The 25,418-nt window shown below is 38.3% G+C and overlaps 1 protein-coding gene and 1 long non-coding RNA gene across 3 annotated transcripts in view; one reads left to right on the top strand and one right to left on the bottom strand.

Moving 5' to 3' along the window:
• LOC122574179 overlaps positions 1-2,645 on the top strand; it is a 55,292-nt gene extending 52,647 nt beyond the window's left edge. For both annotated transcript variants that reach the window (XM_043741431.1, XM_043741432.1), the window contains one exon: positions 1,611-2,645. In XM_043741431.1, the coding sequence (XP_043597366.1) occupies positions 1,611-2,450 (840 nt within the window). In that variant the 3' untranslated portion in view covers positions 2,451-2,645. The remainder of the gene's footprint in view (positions 1-1,610) is intronic.
• LOC122574180 lies at positions 2,221-5,062 on the bottom strand. Its single transcript, XR_006318933.1, has 3 exons — positions 3,028-5,062; positions 2,399-2,466; positions 2,221-2,325 (listed from the first exon to the last, which is right to left on the bottom strand). It is a non-coding gene; the product is annotated as an uncharacterized LOC122574180 (long non-coding RNA).
• Positions 5,063-25,418: the final 20,356 nt, after the last annotated feature.

Consider the following 25,418-nt stretch of genomic DNA (forward strand, 5'->3'; position numbering starts at 1 on the left):
TCGCACGAGGAGCTTCGACAGCGGAGGTCACCTCTACCTTCGTCGCTTCCTCCGTCTGCGAGTTCCCCGCATTTGGTGCGGAGCATACGAACCCTTCCTTAGGGGGAATCGCCTTCCTCATGCTTCTGGTGCTGACCTGCGTCGGCCCGACAGCCAGCTCCGCTTCCCCCTCTCTTCTCATCCTTTCTTCCTTGTCTTTACTGATTTTGTTTTCTTCTTTTCCCATTGGGTGCGCAAGACGGCCACCTGCACCGGTCGCTGTCCCTTTCGAATAGCCCGCGCGGCGCACCTTCGGCGTGCGTGCCAATATGGCTGCGTCCGTGTGGTTCCCTGGGTAGCTCGTGCAGCGGCGCTGTTGTCACGCGTCCCAATGTGGCTTCCTCGCTATCCTAACCTCACACGGGGTTATGTTTCGCCTGTCGCGCCTTTCCGGATCGAATTTCTTCGGATTTTATGCCCCCTATTGCTCTCATGCACCAGTCCTTCCCTTTGCTTGCCTTCCTTGCTCGGATTCTCTAGTTTTCTAGAGATTTCGACCACGTTCACGGCTCCGTCCTTTCTCACACTTGCACTCCCGCCATTCTCCTGCCCGGTCGAAGAGGACCTGTGCGTTGACCTGCTCAGTCCCCAGATTTAAATCCCCTCGACTTTTACTTCTGGAGACACACGCAGAGATTAGTGTATGCATTACCGCTGTCTACGGTGATTGAACTGTAACGCCACATTTTCTCCGTGGCGGAAATCGCACAGAATACGATGAGAAATTTTCGCATAATGCGGCAAAATTTTAAAAGAAGAGTCAGGTTTTGTTTACAAGAAGACGGGGGATATATCGAACAGCTATTGTAATTTGTATTTTTCTTTATTTATTTATTCTTGATTTTCGTCTTATTTCGGCTTCAAGAATCACTCCTTAAATTTCCCGGAACCTCTGGGAAGAAAAGCTAACTAACGATTCTGAAAGTAAATGCTTTATGTTGTGAAATGAGTCTAAAATGATTGTTATTTCTTGTTACAAAATCATAATAGCTTAAATATCAGCAATCCTTTGCCGAATATTGAGTGTTCTTTTCATTTTGCTCACCAGTGTATAATAAAAGTCAAATTAATTTTCAGTAAAATGAAAATAAGTAAAATTAACGAGAATTATTTCAAGGATGGTTGAACATCTTATCTTGTGTAATCCACATATGTACAAGAATGCAAAAATAAATCCATAAAGTGTAACATCATTCGGTGTTAATATCATTGTTTATTAGAACGAGAAATACAAAACCGCGAAATGGATATTTTAAAACTAACATAAAAATTTTAGTATTGACACAATTTTTACAGACAACATATGATTTTGAGCTTTCAATAAAATTGTAAATCATCTATGTTTATATAACACTTTTGCTTGATTATACTCATAGAATATCCTAACAAGGTTTGGCTGCAAAATCTTGAGACATATTCTATACATATTTCTCAATATTCATCCATCGTAACTCTCTTCCTTATGACTACTATTAAATGCAGGATGCACAGATCTGTTCAATCATCAAAAATTTCTTTGTTTCGATCGTCAAATAAAACTATTCGTAAGTCATTGATTTGTTTGTTCGCAGAATCGGTGCACATTCTCGAAATGCAATATACTCTGCGGGGACTATCCGGCGGGGCACGAATTAAATTATATTTCGCGTCAAATGCGACCAAGGCAAAACAGTGTGTTCATTGGATCTAGCATGTCCTTCCTCCCTGGAGGTGAAGGTATACCGCGTCGCACAAAAAGCGCTCTCGATCTTCAGTTCTTAATGTTTTCGGAGAACAACACCTCCAACGAACAGAATGCTTTAAAAAACCTGAAGCCAGCCAACGAGTCCACGAAATTGTTACAAGACGAACGAAAGGCTAATATCGGTCAATTGAGCAGACTCGAAACGTCTAAGTCTGCCTTTCGAAACAGAGGAATGAGTATCTGTCAATTAGATGCTTCCCCAAAATTATGGCAACGAGACCGTCGGATGAGTGTCTGCCAATTTGACAGGATGGAGGTACTTGCCAGACCGTTGCAAAGAAATCGTGGTGGAAGTATTTGTCACTTCGATAGAATGGACGTGTTAGCCAGACCGCTGCAGAGAGATCGTATAGGTAGTGCTTACCGTTTTGATAGAATGGATGTTCTGGCTAGGCCAAATTTTTCTCTTGGCAAAATCTTAATGAGCGAAAGACGTGTCAGCATGAGTAATTTTCTCGAGAAAGACGAGGGAGCAGCAAAAGGTAATCAAATAGCACGGCGTCTAAGCAGCAATGGCGTTGAGAAAATCGAGAAGGCAGCATCTGTCGACGAAGCGGTATGTGAAAAGAAAAAGGAGAAATTTGCCAAATATATACTCGAAGAAAATAAAAATACCTCTTATCAACTGGACCAACCGTCGTGCAGCAACGCACCCGAAAGTGTTTGATTAGAAGACTACTTGCCTGTAGCAGGAGCAAATTATACTTAAAACTTATTAATATCTTATTGCCAAAAATCATGTTAAATTTTCAATAATGTAATAATCGTTTTACTTTTATGGAATTATATCAAAAAACGGTATGTAATGATATGAACAAAATATGAAAAAGTAATTACATGATATCTACTTTTAATCTCTGTGTTTCGAAAATAGAAATCTCTGTTACCGACACAAAAAATTACTTATAACCATAATTTTTCATGAAAGTTACTATAGAATTGAATACGTACATTAAAAACTCTAAGAAGTATAGTTATTTATATAGATTCTTTAATAATATGATGTATCAGGTGTTGGTTTACAATACTTCAAGCTTCTATGGAAATGAAAACGTAAAAAGTTATAATTTTGAGAGTTAATAATTTCTTTTTATTTTAATACGCAATGTTTGCGAAATCTTACACAAAATCATTTCAAAAATGTTGATTCAATAAAAATAAGATTTCCGATAAGAGAGAAAAAACAAATTCTATTTACATTATTTATAAAATTAAATATTTAAAAATGATAAAAATAGACCCACCTGCAAAACATAACAGTTTTTAATCTTGACCTCCATATTTCGGTTCCCGGACCATTGTGTGGCGATATATTTACAGTACAAAGGATTCGTATAGTTAAAATAGAGAATCGTTATGTGTATTTTCTCCCTGTTATATAAAACATGTTGAAATTTCATTAGCACTATAATGATACATTATATCAGATATAATTTGAATTGAAAAATATATATATGTAATGGTGTAATATTTTTGAACATCAGGCGATCGATTCGTGAAAACTCAAGAATCGATTTTCTAAGTCTTCTTCCGTATCTCCTGAAAACTCTCTGGTTCTAATCCCTCTTCTCTTTCTCCTTCTAACTCTTAACTTGCCTTTCTTCTTTGTTCAATCTTCGCTTCTTGAAATCCTGTTTTGTTCTCTCTCCTAAGTCCCCGTCCTTCTCTATTTATATTGTTCGACCGACTCCCAGTAAACACAAGGAAAGTGAACCCGTCAGTTGGTATTCTAAATTCTATAAAATTTACATATATATTATAAATATATATTACAATTACAAGATATTTACTACAAATTCATATTTCGTGAAAAATCGGTAAACAGTATGAATAATTACCTGAAGCATATAATAGGTGTCAAATATGAAATAATACTGAGTAGTATGAATACCTACCGAATATTCAGACTTATTGTAAATGACTGCCTGTTTAAATTCTTTTGTCCTGTCTGCAAAATGTATACTTATACTAAATACCTTTATGCAATTATAACTACTTTATACATTTTCAGAATCGTTTATTCTCCAATATAATCATGATAATTGGCTGCCGTATCAATTTCAAAATGTTTTATACAACACACATAATAGGTCGAGAAAAAGTGTCGACAAGTGTACGAATACTTTTGTGACCCACTATAGTTAGTAATGTGAACAGATTGTCAGTGCAAGATGTATAAAATGTAGGTATAAAAACCACCGTAGCATGATTCTACACGATTCTGCACCTCTGGATCGATGGACATTTGTAAAAAAAAGTTCGTGCAAACCTAATCTTGAACATGATTTTTAAAATCAACATTTTTTTATTGCAACAAATTTATTTTATAAGGTTATTAACATGATCAAAGTTATTAACAAAAGTTGCAAAGGAACCATAGGTCGCAAGTGACTTCGTCTCCCGGAAAAGAATGTTAAAGTTTTAATAATTCTTAGACTGGATTTATCCATAATATGTTTATATTTCACATTTAATGAGAGAGTAGCGTACTATTTACGAAGCAACAGGAAATTAGAGATTAGCTCGTAAAATATATAAGAATATTGATCATGAATTAATATTGCGACGTCTGATTGCAGATCGACCCTGCATAAATTAAAGAAGAACAGATTGTTCAAATGAAAATCAATCACATGATAGATCCAACCAGTATGGTACTCGACGGAGTATCTGATATTGAATGCTACATAAGTTGTAACACGATTCACATTTTTTCGAACGTGTAATATTTACGGATAAAGGTAGTTTCTCAAATTGCAGTATCCTCGATCGACAAAATGCCAGGATTTGGGCTTACAGAAATCCACATGCAACGGTTGAGAGATTTAACCAAGGACGATTTACACCATAAATAGGAATTTACCAGGAATTGTCCGAAATTATATTCATGTCCCTATCTTTTCGCCTCGATAACATCGATAACAAGGGAAACCTAATTGCGACTTTTACACTCTCATCTTGTAATGTCATCTTCTAAACGAATTACGTGAAATTATACCACGGCAGAGTCATCACTTCCTCTATTTTATACACAATGATCCTCCACTTCACAACATCCGACCGACACCCCAACTTTTGAACGAAAAGTTTCGATCACTGTAGATAGGATGCCAACGTGGAGGGTAGCACTCACTTGGCACGACAGGTTTTCTTATCGCGATAGTCAACGGTATCGATGTAAAGAAACGTGCACGGGTCTGCAGGCGGTCGCCATTTTGGTATGGAGGCTCCGTTACTCAGGGCAGAATTATAGAATCATCATTAGCCTCGTGCCGGTGTACGAATTGATGGTGCCACCTGTACGTATAACTTACGATACGTAGCCTTAGACGAGTATACGGAACGTGTCGTGCCATCTGGGGACTATTGTTAGTCACAACAGTTAAGTATTCGAGCACCGAATAGGAGCTGGGCGCGTACTATGGTGTATCGAGAGCCATATGATAAGCAGCATTGTAAGAGTATTTATTCTCTTCACTCTTTGTCATTGGCTTATCGCCCTTTTAGTTTAAGATTGGGAGAGTGGGTCTATTCCAATCACAAGAGTTAATTACATGGAATTAGCTGGAATGGAAGGAATTTACTAAGCGAAAATTCCCGACAAAATGGTGGTTTGCGAAGTTTGGTTCTTGAGACGCCACGTTGTTGTACGGGTCGGTATGTTTCCAGGCACGGTGCTCGATGTCCACTTGCAAACTCGAGTAGAGGTCGCCACATTACGGACCTCTTGTTTGTTGAAAGAAGTAGAGTCTGCTCTAATTGAGTTCCACCGTTGTTGGGTCGTGATTTTGGAGATGGTTTTGGGTATTTCCGAAATTTTCTCGCGGTTCAAATCTATTTTAAATAATGATTTACAGTGACAGCTATCTATTTGCTAAGTCGCGTTTCAGGAAAAAATCTGGAAGCACGGGAAATTACTTTAGAACCCTGAGAAAGTCGGCCTGATATAGTCGTCTACTCGAAAGTTCCATTTTGATATTTCATTTATAAGGACGGCAAGCGCGGTTTTCTCTTAAATTTTTTGGTTGATTGGATGGTTGATTGTCGAGGATGAAGACACAGTTTAATGATGCATATACAGATGCAGCTTCCTATTGGCTGGCGATAAGCGATAGGATATGTTTGGAAGTCTTGGATGCTACAAGCGATGCTCTGTTCTTATTGCCGAGTTACTGGACTCTTCTAAGGGATCGTCACCTTCTTATTTAGTGAAGTGAGAGGAGCCAGGCCACTGTTGAGCTATGTTGCTGCAGTATAAGCGTGAAGATTTCCCCTATAGGGTGATCTTCGACGCGCTGATTTCGGGATTTAGCTTTCTATTGTGATATTTAGCCGGTTCCAAGGACAAGGTTAGGGTTGATTTTAGATATATCGCGATGAAATAAGAGAATACAGGGCCAAGGACTACACGTATTGACGGACTCGAGAAGACTCACTTGGAATGATTGGTAACGACTTTGGCTACGTTTTAAGGACACGACATTGGTATTACTCAATTATGACGAATTGTCCCTGGACAATGATACCTTTTCTTTTGTGATAAGATAATTATGCATACTACAAATAAGAGTATTAAGGTTACGGCACAGGGAGTTTCGGAGCCTCCAGGCCCCGTCGCTGTTTCCAATGGTGTTCAGGCTCGACCCGACGATCATCCGGCTGGCCAAACGACGAGAGGAGGCTGGGTCCTATGGCCCCCTCTCGTTTGGTAAATGCGACCGGAGACCAGAGTTTTGAAGATAGCGTGAGCGAAGTTGGAGGAGGTGAAGAAAGGCGTAGAGGAACAATAAAGAAAAGAGCGTCGGGTACCCGGGGGCACCGCCTCCTCCCTCGAAGAAATATACCAAACTTCTCAAATTTCATCAAATAAAGACATTCGAGAGGCGATGGAGGAAAAGGAACCCGGCAGCCTAGAAGTAAGTGACAATGACGGAGGGATACCGCCCAGGATTGTCTCCGTCGCCACTGTCAAGGAGGGGTATATGGCTCCGGTAGTGAAAGGAACAAGCGAAGTGGAGGAAAACTCCCTTGTAACTTGGTTGAGTATAGCTGGGAGATCGGTTAGTAAAGCCATTTTGAGGAGGTCAGCGCATCCGAAAGAAAGGTTACCGTATCGGATAGTAGTTGTTACAGTACTCTGATGGTAAACAGAAATAGGCGTTCAAAGGAGCCATTCATCAAATCGGCACTGAAGAAGCAAAAGAGTACAACGCGCGCGGAACAAATCAAAGAAGACTGTGTGATAGTCAGGATCAGTGAATGACATCGTTAAAAGGGTCTTTCTGGATATGAAAGATATTCTGGAGAGACTTCATTTAACACGTTGACGCCGGCGCCGATATTCATGGTTTTCTCTGTGGGGCGGCGCCGGAATTCACTGTCTGCTTCGTAGGGCGGCGTTGGGTCACATAAGATTGTTCGACACGACAGCAATTTTTCAACTTTGACCTCAATTTATAGCAAAATTAAAAAAGCTATACGATTCCGGTCGACTTCAATAAATTCCGTGGACTTCAACTAATACATTGATATACAATAGTTTGTCAATATCAATTTGCATATATCTATGTCGGAGATGAAAGGACACCGGGGCCTCCCCTTTGGAATCCTTGGGAAAATCCCCAATACTTTGTCTTTATGATTTAATACGAATATAATTGTCCGAGATTTGTGATAGTGAGCTTGGGCTCGAAGTGACAACTAGTCGCTGAACATAGCCGCTGTCACGGGATGAACGTTTTTACCTAACAGTGGTATAGGGTAATTGTATAGCTCTCCTTAACCCTTTCGCTTCTCCAGTCCAATCCGCCTAAGTGCTCTCCCTGTACGGAGGCGCATGAAACACTATACGGTCGTTTAGATATATGAAATATATTGCGTAAAATGTTTTGATGTTGTTTCAACAATGAGTAACTTTTAAGAAGCGATTAATCCAATATATCAATAAAATCAACAGAAAATGTTCTGCCGGTAACGAAAAAATATATTATTGACTACAGATGGCACTGGTGTATGCCTGATATATGGGGTGCCGATCGTCGCGTGGTCCCCGCCTATAAGCGGCACCCGTACCTACAGGTCATCTAGCCGGCGCCGCCTATAAGCGGCACCCGAAGCGAAAGGGTTAAGAAGGAATAGTTGTAGCGGCACTCAACAGTAAACATTCCAACGGTTTCTGTCTCGTGGCTCGCCACACACAGACCCTATTCTTCGGGCAAGATGATTACCAGATGTCGATGCATCTCCACAATACATGTTCAGCTAGCCTGAGGACCCGCTATAAATCTTAGAATTTTGTTAACTAAGGTCCTTCAAATGGACAAACAGTCTTTATCCTAACGGTCTATCATCCTACTACGGGAAGATACGGGAGATCTGCGTTTCTCACGAACGATGCTTTCCGCTAGCAACTTTCCCTCAAGGCCGGCTAGTATCCTTCTCCAACCACCAACATATAAATTAGCCAATTAACAGGAACGTTCAGTTCCCTCACTTTCCGAACGAAGGCTTTCCTCGACGAATTCAGTGATCTCGTGTTCTTAGATACACCCCATCATAGTTTTTCTCTGCAGCATCATCGTGACGGAAAGTCATTCTCTCGTGAAGTCTTATTAGCGAGTTACATAGCGTCTTTACGCTCGGTGGATATTTTAACAAAGAGTTAGTCCAGTAATACTTGTATGTAGTAATATCTGTTGTATTGGGTACAACTTGGACTTTGGAAGAAAACGCATTTTGTTATCCCGTTGACCGCGGATCCGTTATTGAACCTAGGATCATTGTCATTAGCATCTCGAGTATCTAATTACCACGGTTACTTGTCAAATTCTGTAATAATCATATTTGCACTGGTCAATATCTTCTCTATTGCACAACAACAATGTATAATCAAAATGAAAATTCGTTTCACGCCCCTAACCCTAATTATAATGCGAACCCGACATGTATATATGTATATTTCGAACAATCCAATAACTTCAATATTTGATACAATTGTGCGTATGTTGACTGCCAAATTACGAATGAGTACGACTTGAGACTCGTTTCGTGTTGGCGACTCTGAAGGATGATTTTGACTCGATTGACTGTCTTCGACTTAGCGACTCTGATGACTTGACTTCTGACTCCTTCTGTTACTTGAGCTGTTTTTAACTAACCATTCGCTCTTATGTTATTATGGAGGAAAGCTCGGCATGGATGTGCCCTTTGAACGAAAAACGCGGATTCGTTGTTCACATTTTTCGTTAAGAAAGTGAGGGTAACGATCCGCGATTCCCATTGGTTATAGCCAACGTTAACAAATGAAGATAGGAGGAGGAAGTCTCTTGCCAACGTGGCTGGTGGGTGTCATTGTTTACGGGAAATACCTACTTTTCCATTAAACAAATATTCGCTTTTCCCGTTAGGTAACTACCCGCTTTCTCCGTGTTTTTTAATAGCGAATAATAAACCTAAGGACTGTTTTAAGGACCATAAACGGATAATACTTGCAAGATTAAAAATTCCGTTAAAAAGATTCTGTTTATGATGGTTCCTTAGGTTTATTGAGGGTCTGTATAACGGTGCGTGGGCCTTTGACGGACAGACAATGAAGGACGACGCACGGACTGTCCCACGCGAAGTAACAATCTCCTTCCCAGTGTAAGGTCTGCCCATTTATTGTTCTTTTCTTGCATTTTAGTTTAACTTCTTTTCCTGGAATTTTTTCTTTTCTTGTGATGTCTTCCAGATGTCTTCGTATGTATCTTTCTTTATATGTTATATTATTGTCCATATCTAGCTTTTTTCCCTGTAATCTATATTTCTTCACTATCACTTCCCTCTTCATTGACTAACTTTCTAATTCCGCTACTACCATTCTTCTGCTTTGTTGATTCTTTGCTCTCCAACATGTTTCCTTAATGTTTCTTTCCCTAAATATCTTTATTATGTTTTGATATTGTCCTGCCTTTATATTGCCCCCTTTTTCCTTTTTCGTTTACAATTGTGCTTCGCCCTTTTCTTCCTTTTGCGTTTGTAAACTGCCGATCCTACTCGTTTCTTCACAATGTTCTCTTTTTTTCCTTCGACCTATCTTCTTCATCACTCTTGCTCTTAAATAGTTCGCTTATTGATCTTGCACTATTTCTCTGTTCTCTGCCTTTCTAGCTGTTCTGATAATGTTGGTCTATTGAGATATGTATAATTTTGTGTGCTAGACTAGATTGGCCGCGTAGTAGTGACACACGTATGTGAATATGAGTGTGTGGAAGTATGTGTGTGCGCGGCGTCTCGAAAAACAGATGAATGTAATTGTTCCGTTGGCAGTATGGTATGGAAGATGGTAAGACAAAGAAAGTACTGAGACGCGTGCAAATATATATCGACGAAGATCCTGGAAATCGTTTATTAAGTAAATCTATAACTATTTTAATATAAATTCTAAGTGTAACCTTAGTGTTCCTTTACTTTTATTTCGGCAATTAATATCCACAATTTTCAACATGGTCTACCTCTTCTTTTACCCTTATTATTCTCTATTTGTCTCTGCTTCTCCGTTTCTTTTACGTCTTTATTCATCCATCTGCAGTATATGCCTTCACATGGAACCATTTCCGTGTTGGGTCCCGCCTTGCCGTTGGCTTCCTCTTAATGCTTCCTCATCTTTTCTTTCCTATTTTCAAATCACATAATGTAACTTTTATTTATCCACTTTCATCCCACAACTTCGGAGGGAATGCAACGAGAATGGAAATGCGTACTGTTGTTTCGTTTGCACTTATCTCTAATGCTTATCTTCCTCTATCCGGTTTGTTTGTCTATCTGTAGTATCTTCCACGTGTTTGTTGCTTTTTCTTTCTCCTTCACTCTCTGCTCTGTTTGCCTTCAATTTTCTTGATGTGATTTTCCATTTCTTCCCGTTTTCCTCGTTTCTCGTATTTTTGTCGATTTCTTTATCTGTAAACATCTTTAAACATGAACAGCTATACTTTATGCATCTTACCACTTCAACACATCACGCGATCACTTCGTCATCAACATTAAAGGATATAAAAAATTACTATAACGTGCATTTATATCATGATTAAAGGAAATGTAAGAATTTTTTTAGTATTATTAGACACTTTTTATTTATATATGATATTATTTGCATTATTACAAACCCTGAATTATATGTAAAACACTATCGAATATATTCTTATTCTTGAATCAGTGTTAGGAAAATTTTTATTCGAATAAGAGACAACGGATAAGAATAGAGAATAAAGTTCTGTTTACAAATAACAAGTAAATGTCCAAACAAATACAAATTTATTCATATACGTATTTATCACTAAATAAAGGAATATTTGTATAATAGTTCTTTCGGATAACAGTTTATTTATACTATACTATGAGAATGTTACTGAAATATAAAATCTTATTCTTTTATCTTGATAATTTTATCGGTAAAGGATGGTTATGATACTTTTTTTTAACGTGGGGAAATCCTCGTGGACACCTCGCCGCGGTCTGGACGGCGACGGAGTAGTGTCGGACTCAAACCGACTAAAACCCTACGGTGGCCATCCCGACGTTTGGCAGGAGTGTCCCGGGGCCTCTTTCGAATTACTACCGGGGCACTCCTTCGTCCACTCCCCGGGAATTCTGGGGAGCCCTTCCTATCGATTTGGCCGTCAGGAGGGACCACGACTCCTAACGCCACGGACAACGAGCCGTCGTGCAAGTCCGAGGAGGTCCAGAAACTCCTTCGGCGTGACGACCCCTATGGCGTCCTAAGGCGGCGGTGGTGCCGCAACTCTTCGGCGGCTAGCGACCAAAGCTCCGCGGTGCGGGACTCTGGACGGATGACGCTGTCGCACCCTGACTCTCTCCGCCAGCTCCTTCGCAAGCATGACTTGCTCGCAGAAGGAGCGGAAGGTGAGGTACTCCCGTTGTCTCCTCAGCATAGCGTGCACGATCGCCGAGGGGGCCAAACTCTCACACATGGCGAGCTGCTGTACATGGCGCTGATCTGCCTACGCTGGACAGAATTTCAACGTGAGTTGCGCCGTTTCCTACTCTTCCTGACACTGGTGACAAATGGCAATCACCACCCGCCGCATCCATATCAGGTACTCCCCGAACGCTCCATGTCCGGTGAGCACCTGCGTCATCCTGAAGGTCAACGGAAGCCCGCCACGGTCCCTCCAAGCCTCCCAATTAGGGCGAACAGCTCTCACACCACGGTGAGACCGCAACGCATATTCGGCGAGGAGATCGGAACACCACTCCTAATTTTGTAAAAAACACGTTTGCGAAAGAAAGACACTTTTCGGATAACCTAATATAAATGTAACTTACGACACAAATCACATATAAATCACACCATTATAATATACAATGTGCAAATATGAGATATTAGTTATTATGTTATATATAATATTATATATAAGTTAATGTATAATATATAATATTATATATAATATAATATAATAACATATATATAACATTATAATAGTTATATATTAGTTAGAGTAACTACATATAAGTATATATACAATATGAATGTATATAATATAAGGCATATGGGGATTATTTAATGTGTGTTGAATCATTGAATTTACACTATGAGCGCAAAAATGTATTGAGGTGGATGATGTGTGTTGTCCGTGATAATAGCAGCTGCTGGGCTGTAGGTGACGCTGCTGGGATACTGCAATATTTTCTTCCTACTTAAGAATCGTGGAAGAAAAATCGGACTTCGGTCGCCAGGATTCGTCGCGGGTTCCGAACGTTCGTAACCTAAGACGCTAACCACTGCGCTGCCGTCGTCCGTTGGTTGTTAGTGTCGAGTAGCGGTATTTGTGCTGTCGAGTGCCGCCACAGTATAAAAAAAGAAAAATAAAATACCGTAAATAAGTCACATGAATAAAATATGTCAATTGTATTATTTGTATAAAATATACATTAAAGTTAACTAAGAAGTTATAATGTATAAAATAAAACAAACATTAGTCATATATATAAAACAGAATAAATTTCATGATCATAGGGTGAGATCATCCTGCGTATCACTTATTCTTCATATTATATTGTCTGTCCACTTACTAACAGCGTTGTAACGTCTTTATATGCAATCATTCTGATATTGTAGGAATATCCTCAAGCTGTGAAGAATTTCTATATGTTTTCAGTAATCTTTTCAGGAACTGTCACATCGATCAATGGATCATCATCTTCCCAATCAGTAATCTAATAATTAAACTTATAACAGTATAAAACAATGCATGTCATCATGAATACCATAAATAATGAAACATTTTAAAACGTTAAAGTAGTCAAACCAATAAATTTCCATAAAAACAGTTTATACAGTAATAAACGATAATTGAAGCCAATATTGAATAATATTATAAAATATTATAAAATCAGATATAATAATAGTAATCGTGATCGTCCTAACGGTATTGATGCTAAAATCTCTATAAAGTATCCAACTATAAAATATCAACCAATAAATTATCATCGTGATCTGCTATTATAAATATTATAAATATTCCTTGTAGTTATAAATGAATTCCCGATCAACCTATCCGATTCAGTCATATAATATTCTTATTCATTACCAATCTTTTTATTTCTAAAATTCCTCCATAGATAATTGATATAGTATGCAATTAATTATGTTGTATAACTCTAACATGTAGAATATACTACTATACGCAGTATTCCTTATATAATGTTCCAGTAACTTATATATGGCTTATAGATTATGAATAAAAATAAATTTGTAATAAGCAGGGTTGTTGCCCTGTTTATATTTAGAATGTGCCTCGTACACCCTTAGTGTTATTGCTAATTCCTTGTCAATACTCCTGATTTGGTCCTAGTTTTAATTTCCATACTTTCATCATAAGTAAGCCACTATTGCATCTTCCATATCCTAAAACGAGCCAATGGCACATTGGGTTTTCAGTTAGCCAATAGTTAGCCCAGAATTCGCCAAATAGGATACTTCATACGCCTCTTAGCGTCTTGTTGTCCAATCAACATGGCTACTATAACAGCGAATAACTGTTGTAGACGTTATTTCATATTATTATCAATTGAACTTATCTGTATTTATCCTATAGAAAACATATGTCGGATAACTATCAATGAGAACATAATTGAAGTACATAATAAATGATATCTCTATGTTTGTAGGCTAATACATGATCTATGAGCATACTTACTTTGTATTATTCCATTATTCATTAATTACTTATATACTTACTTATATACTTAAGTACTAATTAACTTATTAATCTATTTATAAATTAACTTCCCATGTCTGTAAATTTATTAATACGCTTATCATTGTACCAACAATATTTTCTGATTTTTCGATATTACTAATAGAGATTCAGGAAAATTTTTGTTCAATCAGGAACATTCCTAAAGATTCACCGTCTGTCGCATAGCATCTTATCCATAATTAATTATGGGATCATTGACAGAAGATAATTATTAATTATTATATATTATGTTTCTAGAAATCTTACCGTAGTGTATTATTCCTAATGTGTATTTTACATAACATTGGCTAGAGTAACATATTTCTCAATACTATTCAATTCTGTCTCCAATTATTATTTTATCATTTTAGACTGTAAGTAATTCTATTTATATCCGTTCAAGTTGACTTCCGTTATTAACATTATAAAATAAATTTCGTATATTATATTGAATAATACTACTAATTTGAGTTAAAATTTAGTATATATAGGTTATATCTTCACTTATTATATTCTAAACCTAGTAAATTTTAATCGAAGTGATTAAATCAGTTAACTCCCTGTATTTATACCTTGGTTTATGTTTTTTCAATTTCATATATGTGTGTTGTGTATTACATAATTTTTATTTATAATTAATTTTTTTCATTATTAATTTTTATTAGGTAGTTGCAGCTGTATTTGTTAGAGTAGTTCGGCTCGGCGCTTTAAATTTTATAAAATTGTTGAGATATGTATAATTTTCTGTGCTGGACTAGGTTAAACGCGCAGTAAGAATACTTGTATGCGAGTATCAGTGTGTGGAAGTATGTGTGTGCGCGGCGTCTCGAAAACAGATGAATATAAACAGTTCAGTCGTTAGAAGCATCTGGAAGGACAGTCGGTTAATGTCGGGTATACAAGAAAGTGCTGAGACGCGTGCAGATATGTATCGATAAATATAATAGAGATCGTCCATTAAGTAAATGTATAATTATTCAAACATTAATTAAAGGTGCAAATTTTGTGTTCCCATAACATTACTTCGGCTTCAAAGATCCAAAATTCTCAACAAAAATAATTCACCATCTACATAATTATCTATAACCCACCAGCAATGAAACAAAACTTCCAGCAAGCTTTATATACTTTCTCTAATTTTCAGGTCATTGTTTATGCATCTCAACCGTATTGGCTTAAAATATAATAGAATAATATCATTTTAAAAAGACCATGATTTGTCCGATCACTATGCTTCCTATATATATGACGTGTTCACATTATGATTAGTGTTAGAAGCATGTGACGAGTCTTCGTTTGGATTAGACATTGTTCTTATGCAATAGAGAAGATATTTACTAGTACAAATACGATTAATACAGAATTTGACAAGTAACCGTGCTAATTAGATACTCGAGATGTTAATGGCAATGATCTTAGGTCCTATAAGTAATCCGCGGTCAACGGGATAACAAAATGCGCTTTCTTCCAAAGTCCAAGTATACTCAACTTCCTTGTCTACGGTACAAGTATTTCTAAACTAACTCTTTGTTAAAACGTAGAATTTATATTGAGCGTAAAGACGTTATATAATTCGCTAATGAGACCTCACGAGAGAATGACTTTCCATCATGATGATTCTGCAAAGGAAAACTATGATGGGGTGTATCTAAGGACACGAGATCACTGAATTCGTCGAGGAAAGCCTTCGTTCGGAAAGTGAGGGAAATGGACGTTTCTGTTAATTGGTTAATTTCTATGTTGATGGTTAGAGAAGGATACTAGCCGCCCTTGAGGGAAAGTTGCTAGCGGGAAGCGTCGTCCGTGAGAAAACAGATTTCCCGTATCTTCCTGTAGTAGGTGGTAGATTTACGGCCTGTTAGAATAAAGACTGTTTGTCCGTTTGAAGGACCTTAGTTAACAAAATCCTAAGATTTATAGCGGGTCCTAAGGCTAGCTGAACATGTACTGTGGAGATGTATCGACATCTGGTAATCATCTTACCTGAAGAATCTCGATTGTGTGGCGAGCCACGAGACAGAAATCGTTGGAATGTTCACTGTCGCGTGCCGCTACATGTATTTCTTTTAAGGAGAGCTATAGAATTACCCCATCCCTATGTTAGGTAAAAACGTTCATCCCGTGGCCGCAGCTACGTTCAGCGACTTGTTTTCACTTTGAGCCCAAGATCACTATCACAAATCTCGGACAATTTATAATCGGATTGAATTATGAAAACTAAAGTATTGAAGATTTTCCCAAGAATTCCAAAGGGAAGGCCCGGTATCTCTTTCATCTCCGACATATATATAAGTGGCGGCACTTGACAGCAAATACCACCACTCGACACTAACTAGCGTCGGACGACGGCAGCGCAGTAGTTAGTGCCTTAGGTTACGAACGTTCGGAACCCGGGTTCGAATCCCGGCGACCGGAGTCCGATTTTTCTTCCACGATTCTTAAATGAGGAGAAAAACAGCAGTACCTCAGCAGCGACATCTACAACCGCAGCAGGACCTATATCGGCTTGCACACACCAGCACTAGGCTCCCGCACCTATCACGACCAATACACCTCAAATTGGTGACCCCGACGTGATCTACAGAAACAAAAGAGGTGTTACCGTGATAGCGCTACCGAGACTTCCATCATTGCGAATCTAAGCCTATTACAATCTGGACCCCGCCGCTACGACGAACACGGAACGGCCCTTCCATCTTCAGTAAACCTCCACACCTCATCTCCGCTTGACGCGCAAAGCAGATGGCAGGATACGAGATGACCAACCCGGAGTGATGTGACCATCGCAAAGTTCATGGGCATCACCACCAGAACATCATACTAAAAAGAGGAACAGAGGCCTACAACCGTACGCGGAACGCCCTGCACCGTACTGACGGTATCCACCGCCACATCGAAGACTTCGCGCAACATCTGCACAGGTTGAACAACAAAAGACTGATGCCTTGCCCCTCATTGAAAACGGAGACAACAGATATATATATATAGGTGAGTAGTGATTAAATGGGACAAACTTTTCACTGAGTGCGTGCGATAATTCTGGACTATGCTAGAATACAGCAACCATAACTGAAGCAAGGATTGCGTCCACGTTCTTTATTATAAGTTAGGTGCTGCTGTGAGCGAAGGCGTTGTGTGTGTCTCCAACCAGGTCCCAATTTTGGCATGGATACTTAGTTGCTCAGAAGACCTTCGAATCGCAAGCTTTCACAAGGTGTAATTCCTTGGAGGTTGGAGTTTGCACATGGTATGTCAACTAAGTTAGAACTGACTATTTAGCTCGAAAGATCATTCATCTATCCAAGAACAAACTACTGGAATGATAGTTTATAAGATAATCTTTACAAACTAGGATGCTTCAAGAAATTACCTTCACATTGGCTGAGATGTATCTACTCGACAAAACGAAACACTACAAAGAGCTAAATGATTCGACTTCCTCCCACTTTTCAGAATTTAGCTAATGTTAAGAGCGAAGCCGTGATGCAGGTTTCTTAACTAACCTATTTCTATGAGATAGTCCCAAGTCTTTCCCTTCCAATTCACCCCTTGGGTTGGGGCGATGAGATTAGCCACCGACTGCCAGGAAGCACTGAGCATCTGGATTGCAGATGATTCTATGGGATATAACTTTATGATACTTGCAAAACATGGAACTGATCAATCGACTGGCCCCCTATATATCTCTCATAGAAACTCCAGCACGTGGGCTGCAAGCCAGCCTACTAAAAAAATTTAGTGAGCAGTAAACAAAAATACACAAAGCTTCATCGTATCATAATTGTTACCATTCGTAACATACCCCCTACCTTGAACACGCGTTCAATTTGTTTCTAAGTTAAATCTATAGTATACAGACCTCAGTAAGACGACAATTACCTGATGAAACAAGGTATAATATTTACACAAAATGGTATGGAGATGCCATATTTATAGGAAAAGGTCTGGTAACTATAGTTTACTGATAGTTAATCCTGAAGGTCTTAATTATTAAGTTGTTACAATTGTTTATACTAAGTGCTGATTGCAGTGCATAATACAATTATACATATAACGCTAAGTGACTCCATGAGGAAGTACATACAGTTATATACAGTGTTGAGGTTATTAGATGTATAAACAGAGAAACACGTGGATAAATTGTAAGGTAGAAAATATAATTTAATACAGAAGTGTAAGTACAAGTAGGAATATAATTTGAGCTGGTCCAGATCCGCGCGCTAGCAGTGTTGCCGTATAACTGAAAATCCCGAAGCCAATGTCACCCGTCTACTGTTTGTGGTCTGCCTTCGTCTCAGTCTTTTGTCTATACGCTGTCGATGGCTTCAGTGCTTGAGAAAATTAAAAAGGCCAGATGTAGAGTTTTCTTATAAGTGGTGACCACTTCAACATACAGCTATGGTGAGGGAATACAAGTAGCTGAATCAGGGGGAGAATGCTTATCAGCCTTCTCTGCGTCCGGTAAGTATTTCATAGGAGGTAAATTGTGCTCTTCGATCAAAACTACTGTACCTTAACCTTGATCTTTCCTGGTAAGTATGCAAATATTCACGTCATATCCACCACTTACAAAAATGTTGGACTATTTGCTGGGTAGACTGGAATCTGCTTAATCTATTTTTGATAAGATTAGTAACATCTAGCTGGAAAAATGATCATGGGTCAAAAGGGTGATAACTTTAAGATCGGTGGAAAGACAAGATAAGGAACATGAGTTCAGGCAGGTTTCAACTTGCGTAAGTTTTAAAACATGTAACGCATTGCCGTAGGACCCATTCCCTAAGCGCCTCCCGCGCGTCAATTAAATTCTGTTATGCAACGAAGCGAGCGTTTGCTGACAACCGGCGTGAAGTAATCGCAAATGTTTAAGTTTTACTGTGAGGATGATGAGCGATCAGGAAATGGATAGAATTGCTGGGTGTTCTTGATCGAAAGGTAATTGAGCGTTCGAAAGATGTCCGCTTATTCTGAGGTGTCCGTCGTATTCATCGATGAATGAGTTGAGCGACACGAATGGATTGCATTTATCTAGATAATTTCCCTTTGTCCAGCTATCCATCTCATTACGAAACGGAGCTTTTTGCGTGGCCGTAATAATCGTCTTTTCAGTGCGAGCGATCTCCGTGGTGAGGAGAGGGCACAGCTGACTAATGTCTTCAGTACACGTAATGAAATTTTTCACTCGATTGTTTTCGAGAAACCGTAGGCAGTAAGCAAATATATGAAGTAATTTCGAATACAAGGAGTACGGCAAAGCCAAATAAAATGACAACGAACCGGATGCGTTCGATTCACTCAAATGTGTTACAATTGAATCCCGCTGTTCCGGAACGTTGAGGGCGATCGGCTCCGAGAGTAGCCACCAGTCCACGTTCCAAGAAAGCAATCACAGCCCTTGCCATCAAAGGTCGCTATCTAACGTTAACTGACGTTTAATGCAACTGGCAATAAACTCCACTTTCGGCTAACCTGCTATGTGCGGGAATACTGGCACGGGAGAGTATTAAAGTTGCTCGAAAGTAAATTAACAATATGTAATGATTTATTCAAATCATATACAATTTCGATATTGACAATTGACTAACAGACTGACGGATATAAAATTTTTCGGTTGACAAAATGGTAATTCTTCGGTTGACAAAATGGTAATTCTTCGGTTAACAAAATGATGATTCTTCGGTTGACAAAATGATGATTCTTCGATAGACAAAAATGATAACTATCTCTTCGATAGACAAAAATGATAACTAACTCTTCGATAGGTAATTAATTAATAATATTCGACAAACGAACGATAATAATTATTATTACTCGATAGACGAACGGTAATTATTATTCTTACTTCTTTAAGTTGATACACTTATTTATATTTGTCGGAGATGAAACAACGTCGGGGTCTTTTCTGTTGAAAATGTTTGGGAAGATCCTCAACGTTTGTTCAACTGTCGACTTTGTTTACAATTTAAATTGTCTTAATATCGTTATAAAAACATAATTATGTAAATATAAAGACATAGTTAGATAAGTTTTCGCAAGATATAGCTTTTAGCGGCTTTAACTGCCTTTCAGTTCAAATACTGTAAACACGGTTTCAAATAAACGTTTTAAATTACTTTGATTTGAAAAAAATTATCAATTTTACTTTCGCGCTACGGATCGTGCGGGTTACGGGACGTGACACTGACACATCCAGTGCCAATTATCAACAAACTAAGCTGTTGCATTTCAGCAAAAGAACTCTGTATAATTCTAAGCGGATGAGGGACACGATTTTTAATTTTATACATTACATGATTTTTGGACATAATTTTATACATTATATTCGTGACTCCTATGTGCTTCCGTCCGTTTTTACACGCGGATAGATGACAGCTTCGTATAGCTCTTCAGACGCTTCAAGAAGCCATGCACCTAGACCTTCTGCGCGTTCGTCGGTAATAAATGCCGCAGAATGTAATTCCATGTAATTGTACGTAATTCTTGTGGGAGACTGTCATCCCAACCCTATTGTATCTTCCAAAGCTGCTGCATAAGCATCTTTGAGGGGATTATCACGGATCGATAAGGTCAAACAAGTTGAAGATCTCGGATAGAATGTTATCTTTTGTAATTCGCAAATTCGATATTTAGATACTCAGAAATGAGTATCGTAGCTGATCGATTTAATATGACCAATACAGACCTAACGTTTTTGGATCATTATCGGGAGTCCTAATCTCTAATCTATTAGGGGTTTTGGAATTCCCTTCCACAGGTATGTGTTTGAATGTCGTTGGTCATCTACACGTTAAACGCCTTATTGACTACGGACAATAGACATGTTAACGCGTGTTTCAGTAAAAGTGCCCCAGTATGTGTTTCGATGACTCTTAGCAAATCGTCAATGTAATCGATGATGGCTCGCGTGCGAGCTTGATTGCCTACATTCTTCGCCTAATCTGCCTAAGAACGCGAGTCACCAGGAAAGAGGCCGAGGACATACCGTAAGTAATTTTGTTTAATTGGCAGATGCTAATGGGAGCTTTCTCGTACAGACGCCGAAGCATGCGTTGGAACCAATGTTGTTACTCCCGCACGCGAACCTGCTTTCCGAATGTTGTTAATGAATCGTTGTTTTCGGAAACAAATTAGGATGCTCATGAAATCGCTTTGCACCGCTGCACCTTCTTCTCTTTTTTTTTTCAATGTAGAGAAAACCTTCATAGACACCCCGTGTCCTCCCCTCAGACGACGCAAGTGTCACGTACAATTCAGGGTTGAATGAAAAAAGAAAAGAATATTGAATCGTAACCCAACTACTAACCTTCTTTATTACAAATTCACCACTTACAAGCAATAGACTGACACTGAACCTTCAGCTAATTCTTCCTTGCTTGTAAGGGAGTCTATATTCTTTATATCTACTGATATTTTGTTTTGCAAAGGGGAGGCTTGTACTTTATTCGCCGTTATTTCTTTTAATTTATTTGTTATTTCCAGCGTACTTGCTTTCGTTTTTAACTCGATCCATACGCTTCCGTTTCTGTTTCTTCGCACTTCCGTACTTTCATTCAGCATTTCTTTGGCTTTCATTATTTCCCGATAGATCTGTAGCCGCTCCTTTCATTCATCTACTTTGACTAGGATGGCCTCTGGTCTATTATATCGGGGTTTTTGACGATTATTTTCTGTTTTCCGTTCTTCCTTTTCCCGCGGTACTCGGTACTCTTCTATTTCTTGCCTCTAATTTTCCGTCTACTTTTCCGCTCTGTCCATTCTTCCTGAGAGTCCCTGTTATTTTTCTCTCTCGGTTACTTCTTCCTTTTCCGAAAATCTCTCTACACACCTCCGCATACGTTAAATCTACCTTCTTCGGTCGCTTCCTCTCTTTGATCCTTCTTTCCTTTACCTGGAATATCTGCTTTCCTTGCTCATTTGCAATTTCTCGTGTTTTATTCTCTTACGTGGCCTCTTTGGTTTTGCTTTCTTGCTAATGTCAGGTGTCAGCGGTCATCGTCAGCATCGTCACAGGTTTGCTCGGTCGCGATATCCTTTTAACTTCTGCCCTACTCCTTGTTATCATTTTCTTTTCTAATTTATCATTTATCCTTTGCCACAGGGACGTTGCCTGGCCATCTGCAATTATTCTATTTATTTCAGGATCCTTTTTTGAAGTTAAGTACAGTCTTCTTGTGACTGTTTTTATATTCATAAATACCTCCTTCACCCTTTCGCTTCGGTAGTCCAGTCCACCGAAATGCCGTTACCGAATGGAAGCACGCGCCAGAAATGTGCACAGTGCGCGTGGGTTTTGTATATACGTTTTTATAAGTCTTAAATAATTACTATGCTTAATAAAACAATTGTTGCTCTAATATAGCACGTACTCTTTACATTTTTAATACGAAAAGACTTATACAAAATTATATTAGTTATTCTAAAAACATTAAATCAATTACAGTTGATATGTTTTAGGCATTTACATATTTACAGGACTTTACAATTAAATGTTTAATATAATTAATAATGTAACGCAAATTAGTTAGTATATTAATATGTAGAAACTAGTAATATAATTCTGTATGATATATTCTGAAACATGGATCTATACATAATCCAACGTTGCAATTTTTATATTCATATCGCGATTTGGATTTTTTATCATTTTTAGTACAGGCGACGCATCTTCGACTTCGGTTTTTACCTTTAGATATATACAGTGGGGGGAAATGTTTCTCCGTTAATCTCGCTGGATTATCAGCGGCTTCGATATGACACCGAATTACATTATGATGATATTTTGTGATTATTTGCTTTATTAACGCTAACTGGAGTTTTGCCATCGATATGATTTCTTCCCGTTTGCATTTATGTAGGTAATATGCATTCCAGATATAGATGTCGATGAGGTGGAGGAAAAATTTGCGATACCATTTCAATGATTTTCGTGTTGAATTGACGGTACTTATCACCATATCCACCTTATCTACTATGTCCATTGACTTATTATAATCCATAACGCAAACAGGCTTCTCCGTACTGTGTTCCCCTACATATTTTGATGCTGTTGCAAAATCTGCAGTATGCATACTTGAAATCATGTAAACTTCTCTTCTATCTATCCACTTCATGATTAACAAACTTTTTGACTGACAATATGCCTCTCCTTTTTTTAATTTCTCTTCAATCTTCGGCATTCCTTTCCGTTGTTTTTTCGCGGTCCCGCATACATTGGTATAATTGTCGTGTAAAAAGGTAAACAACGCAGGACTTGAATAAAAATTATCAACGTAGAGTGTATGACCTTTCCCTAAGTACGGTTTCAAAGGTGAAAAACTATTTCCCCCGATTTTCCAATTCCCGTGTTTTCACTTTTTGTAATCGTTGACATTCCGGCATAAACTATTAGGTCTTGTACATAACCTGTTCTACAATCACAAAGCATATACGATTTTATGCCAAAGCGGTTCCTTTTCATCGGAATATATTGCTTGAAAGACAAGCGACCTTTATATAATAAACTGTTATTAAGGCAAAGTTTTTGAAAAGGGTGAAACGCATCATTGAACGATTTTCGCAGCATATTAGTTATGTCCCTTATTTTACTTAGGCGATCATAAGTGCGCCCAAGTTCATGTGAAAAATGTATCATGTGAAAGATAACGATCTCTGACCATTACTTCAGCAAAAATATTGCTTTGTATATATTTATCCTTACTCTAGTACTCTTGCAATGTTAATTTTTTGTTACGTGACATCAATAATGATAAAGCAAAGAACCAGTACATTTCGTCTACTGTCATTTTTTCTTAGGTATTTAGATTGTTATTATTCTTCTGAGCCCAATAGTAATTTGTTTCAGATACAATATATTCTACGAGCTCTTGCGAAATGAACAGCTCAAAGTACTCTATAATTTTGGAAGATCTGCTTATCTTTTTTGACATTTTTGAGGAAAATTGATGAATTTTTGGTATAAAATTATTAGATGTCCATGATATGTTGCAATAGGCGTCCTTAGCTTCATCATCAATTAACTCCATTTCTGATTCCGATGTACTGCATATGTTTCTTCATCGTCTTTTACACAGATGGAAATTATTTTCATCTTCCGAGTTCGAATCATTTTCTGAATCGGTTTTTCCGTTTTGAAACATAATACTTTCTTTACTTCTTGTATGTATTCTGAAAGGGCTTAAACTGTCCGTAAATAAATTTTTAAACAAAGCCTAACCTACAACTTTTAATTTAAAAAAAATTAAGAATTATACCTTAAGCCGATCTATTCCTAATTCTTATAGAAGAACGAATATCAGCTATCGTTTCACTGTCGAATGGATTCGATAGATACTTTAGAATGAAACAGTAAACGATCATTGACGTCTGATGTATATCTTAAGTAATACGTTTTGATGTAACACAAAAGTGTAGTTGTAATATGTGATTAATCCAACGCGTCAATAAAATTAACAGAAAATGTTCTGCCGATAACGACGAATTCATCATAATCACAGATGGTACTTGTATACATATCATGTGGATGCCGGATATATCCGGTGCTTGAAGCGAAAAGGTTAATAGTTCCTCCAGGGACTTTAGTTCTCTCACTTTTATGGCGATAGTATCATCCTCTTCATCCAATGTAACTTTCATTTCCCTTTCATCATCTACTGCCTCGCTTTCCGTCTCGGCTAGACTCACTCTCTTCTTATCAATATTCTTCTTTGTTGCTGATTCGTTAAGATGTTTTTAGTTGCAATGGGCGTATTGTAATTACTATATTCGGAGTAGTTATCCGGTATGTCAGTCACGCGTCACCATCCTCTATTCATATCCGTTGGGCTTCTAGCTAAACTCCTAGCTAAACTCGATAACTTTATATCAGAGATTACTCTCACTTTATCTTTCTTTCATTCTCCCTCTTAGGGTGTCCCTTCGTCAGCAGTGTCAATTATGCGTACCTCTTCTTCTTCGTCAGTATCCCCGGTCGCTATTACCGAACTAGAGGTGGCCCTGCATCCCAACCTCTTTTTTTGTGCGCGAGGAGGGAAAAATGCAATTACGCATACCCAGTGATGGGTCGCTGGGTTATGTGGGACTCGGCAAGATGGTTACGCTATACCCACTAAAAACCCCTCCTCTTCCTAATCTTTATTAAGCACTAAATCACGCCTGCACTGCCTATTAGGTATTACATCAGCGTGACATATTTATGTGCACTCATTCTATGATTAATATATTTTTATATATTTGATTAATATATATATGTCGGATAGCCGTCATGATGAGGACCCGAGTCGTCATCGGAGGGAAGGTATTGGGCGCACAATGATTCTTCACTGGAACTATGCATCTTTCTTGTACAATCGGAGTGACGTTTATTGGCACGAGTAGGGGTTTTTACAGAGTTAATAAGC

This window comes from Bombus pyrosoma, linkage group LG13 (assembly GCF_014825855.1).
Source record: "Bombus pyrosoma isolate SC7728 linkage group LG13, ASM1482585v1, whole genome shotgun sequence".
Lineage (NCBI taxonomy): Eukaryota > Metazoa > Arthropoda > Insecta > Hymenoptera > Apidae > Bombus > Bombus pyrosoma.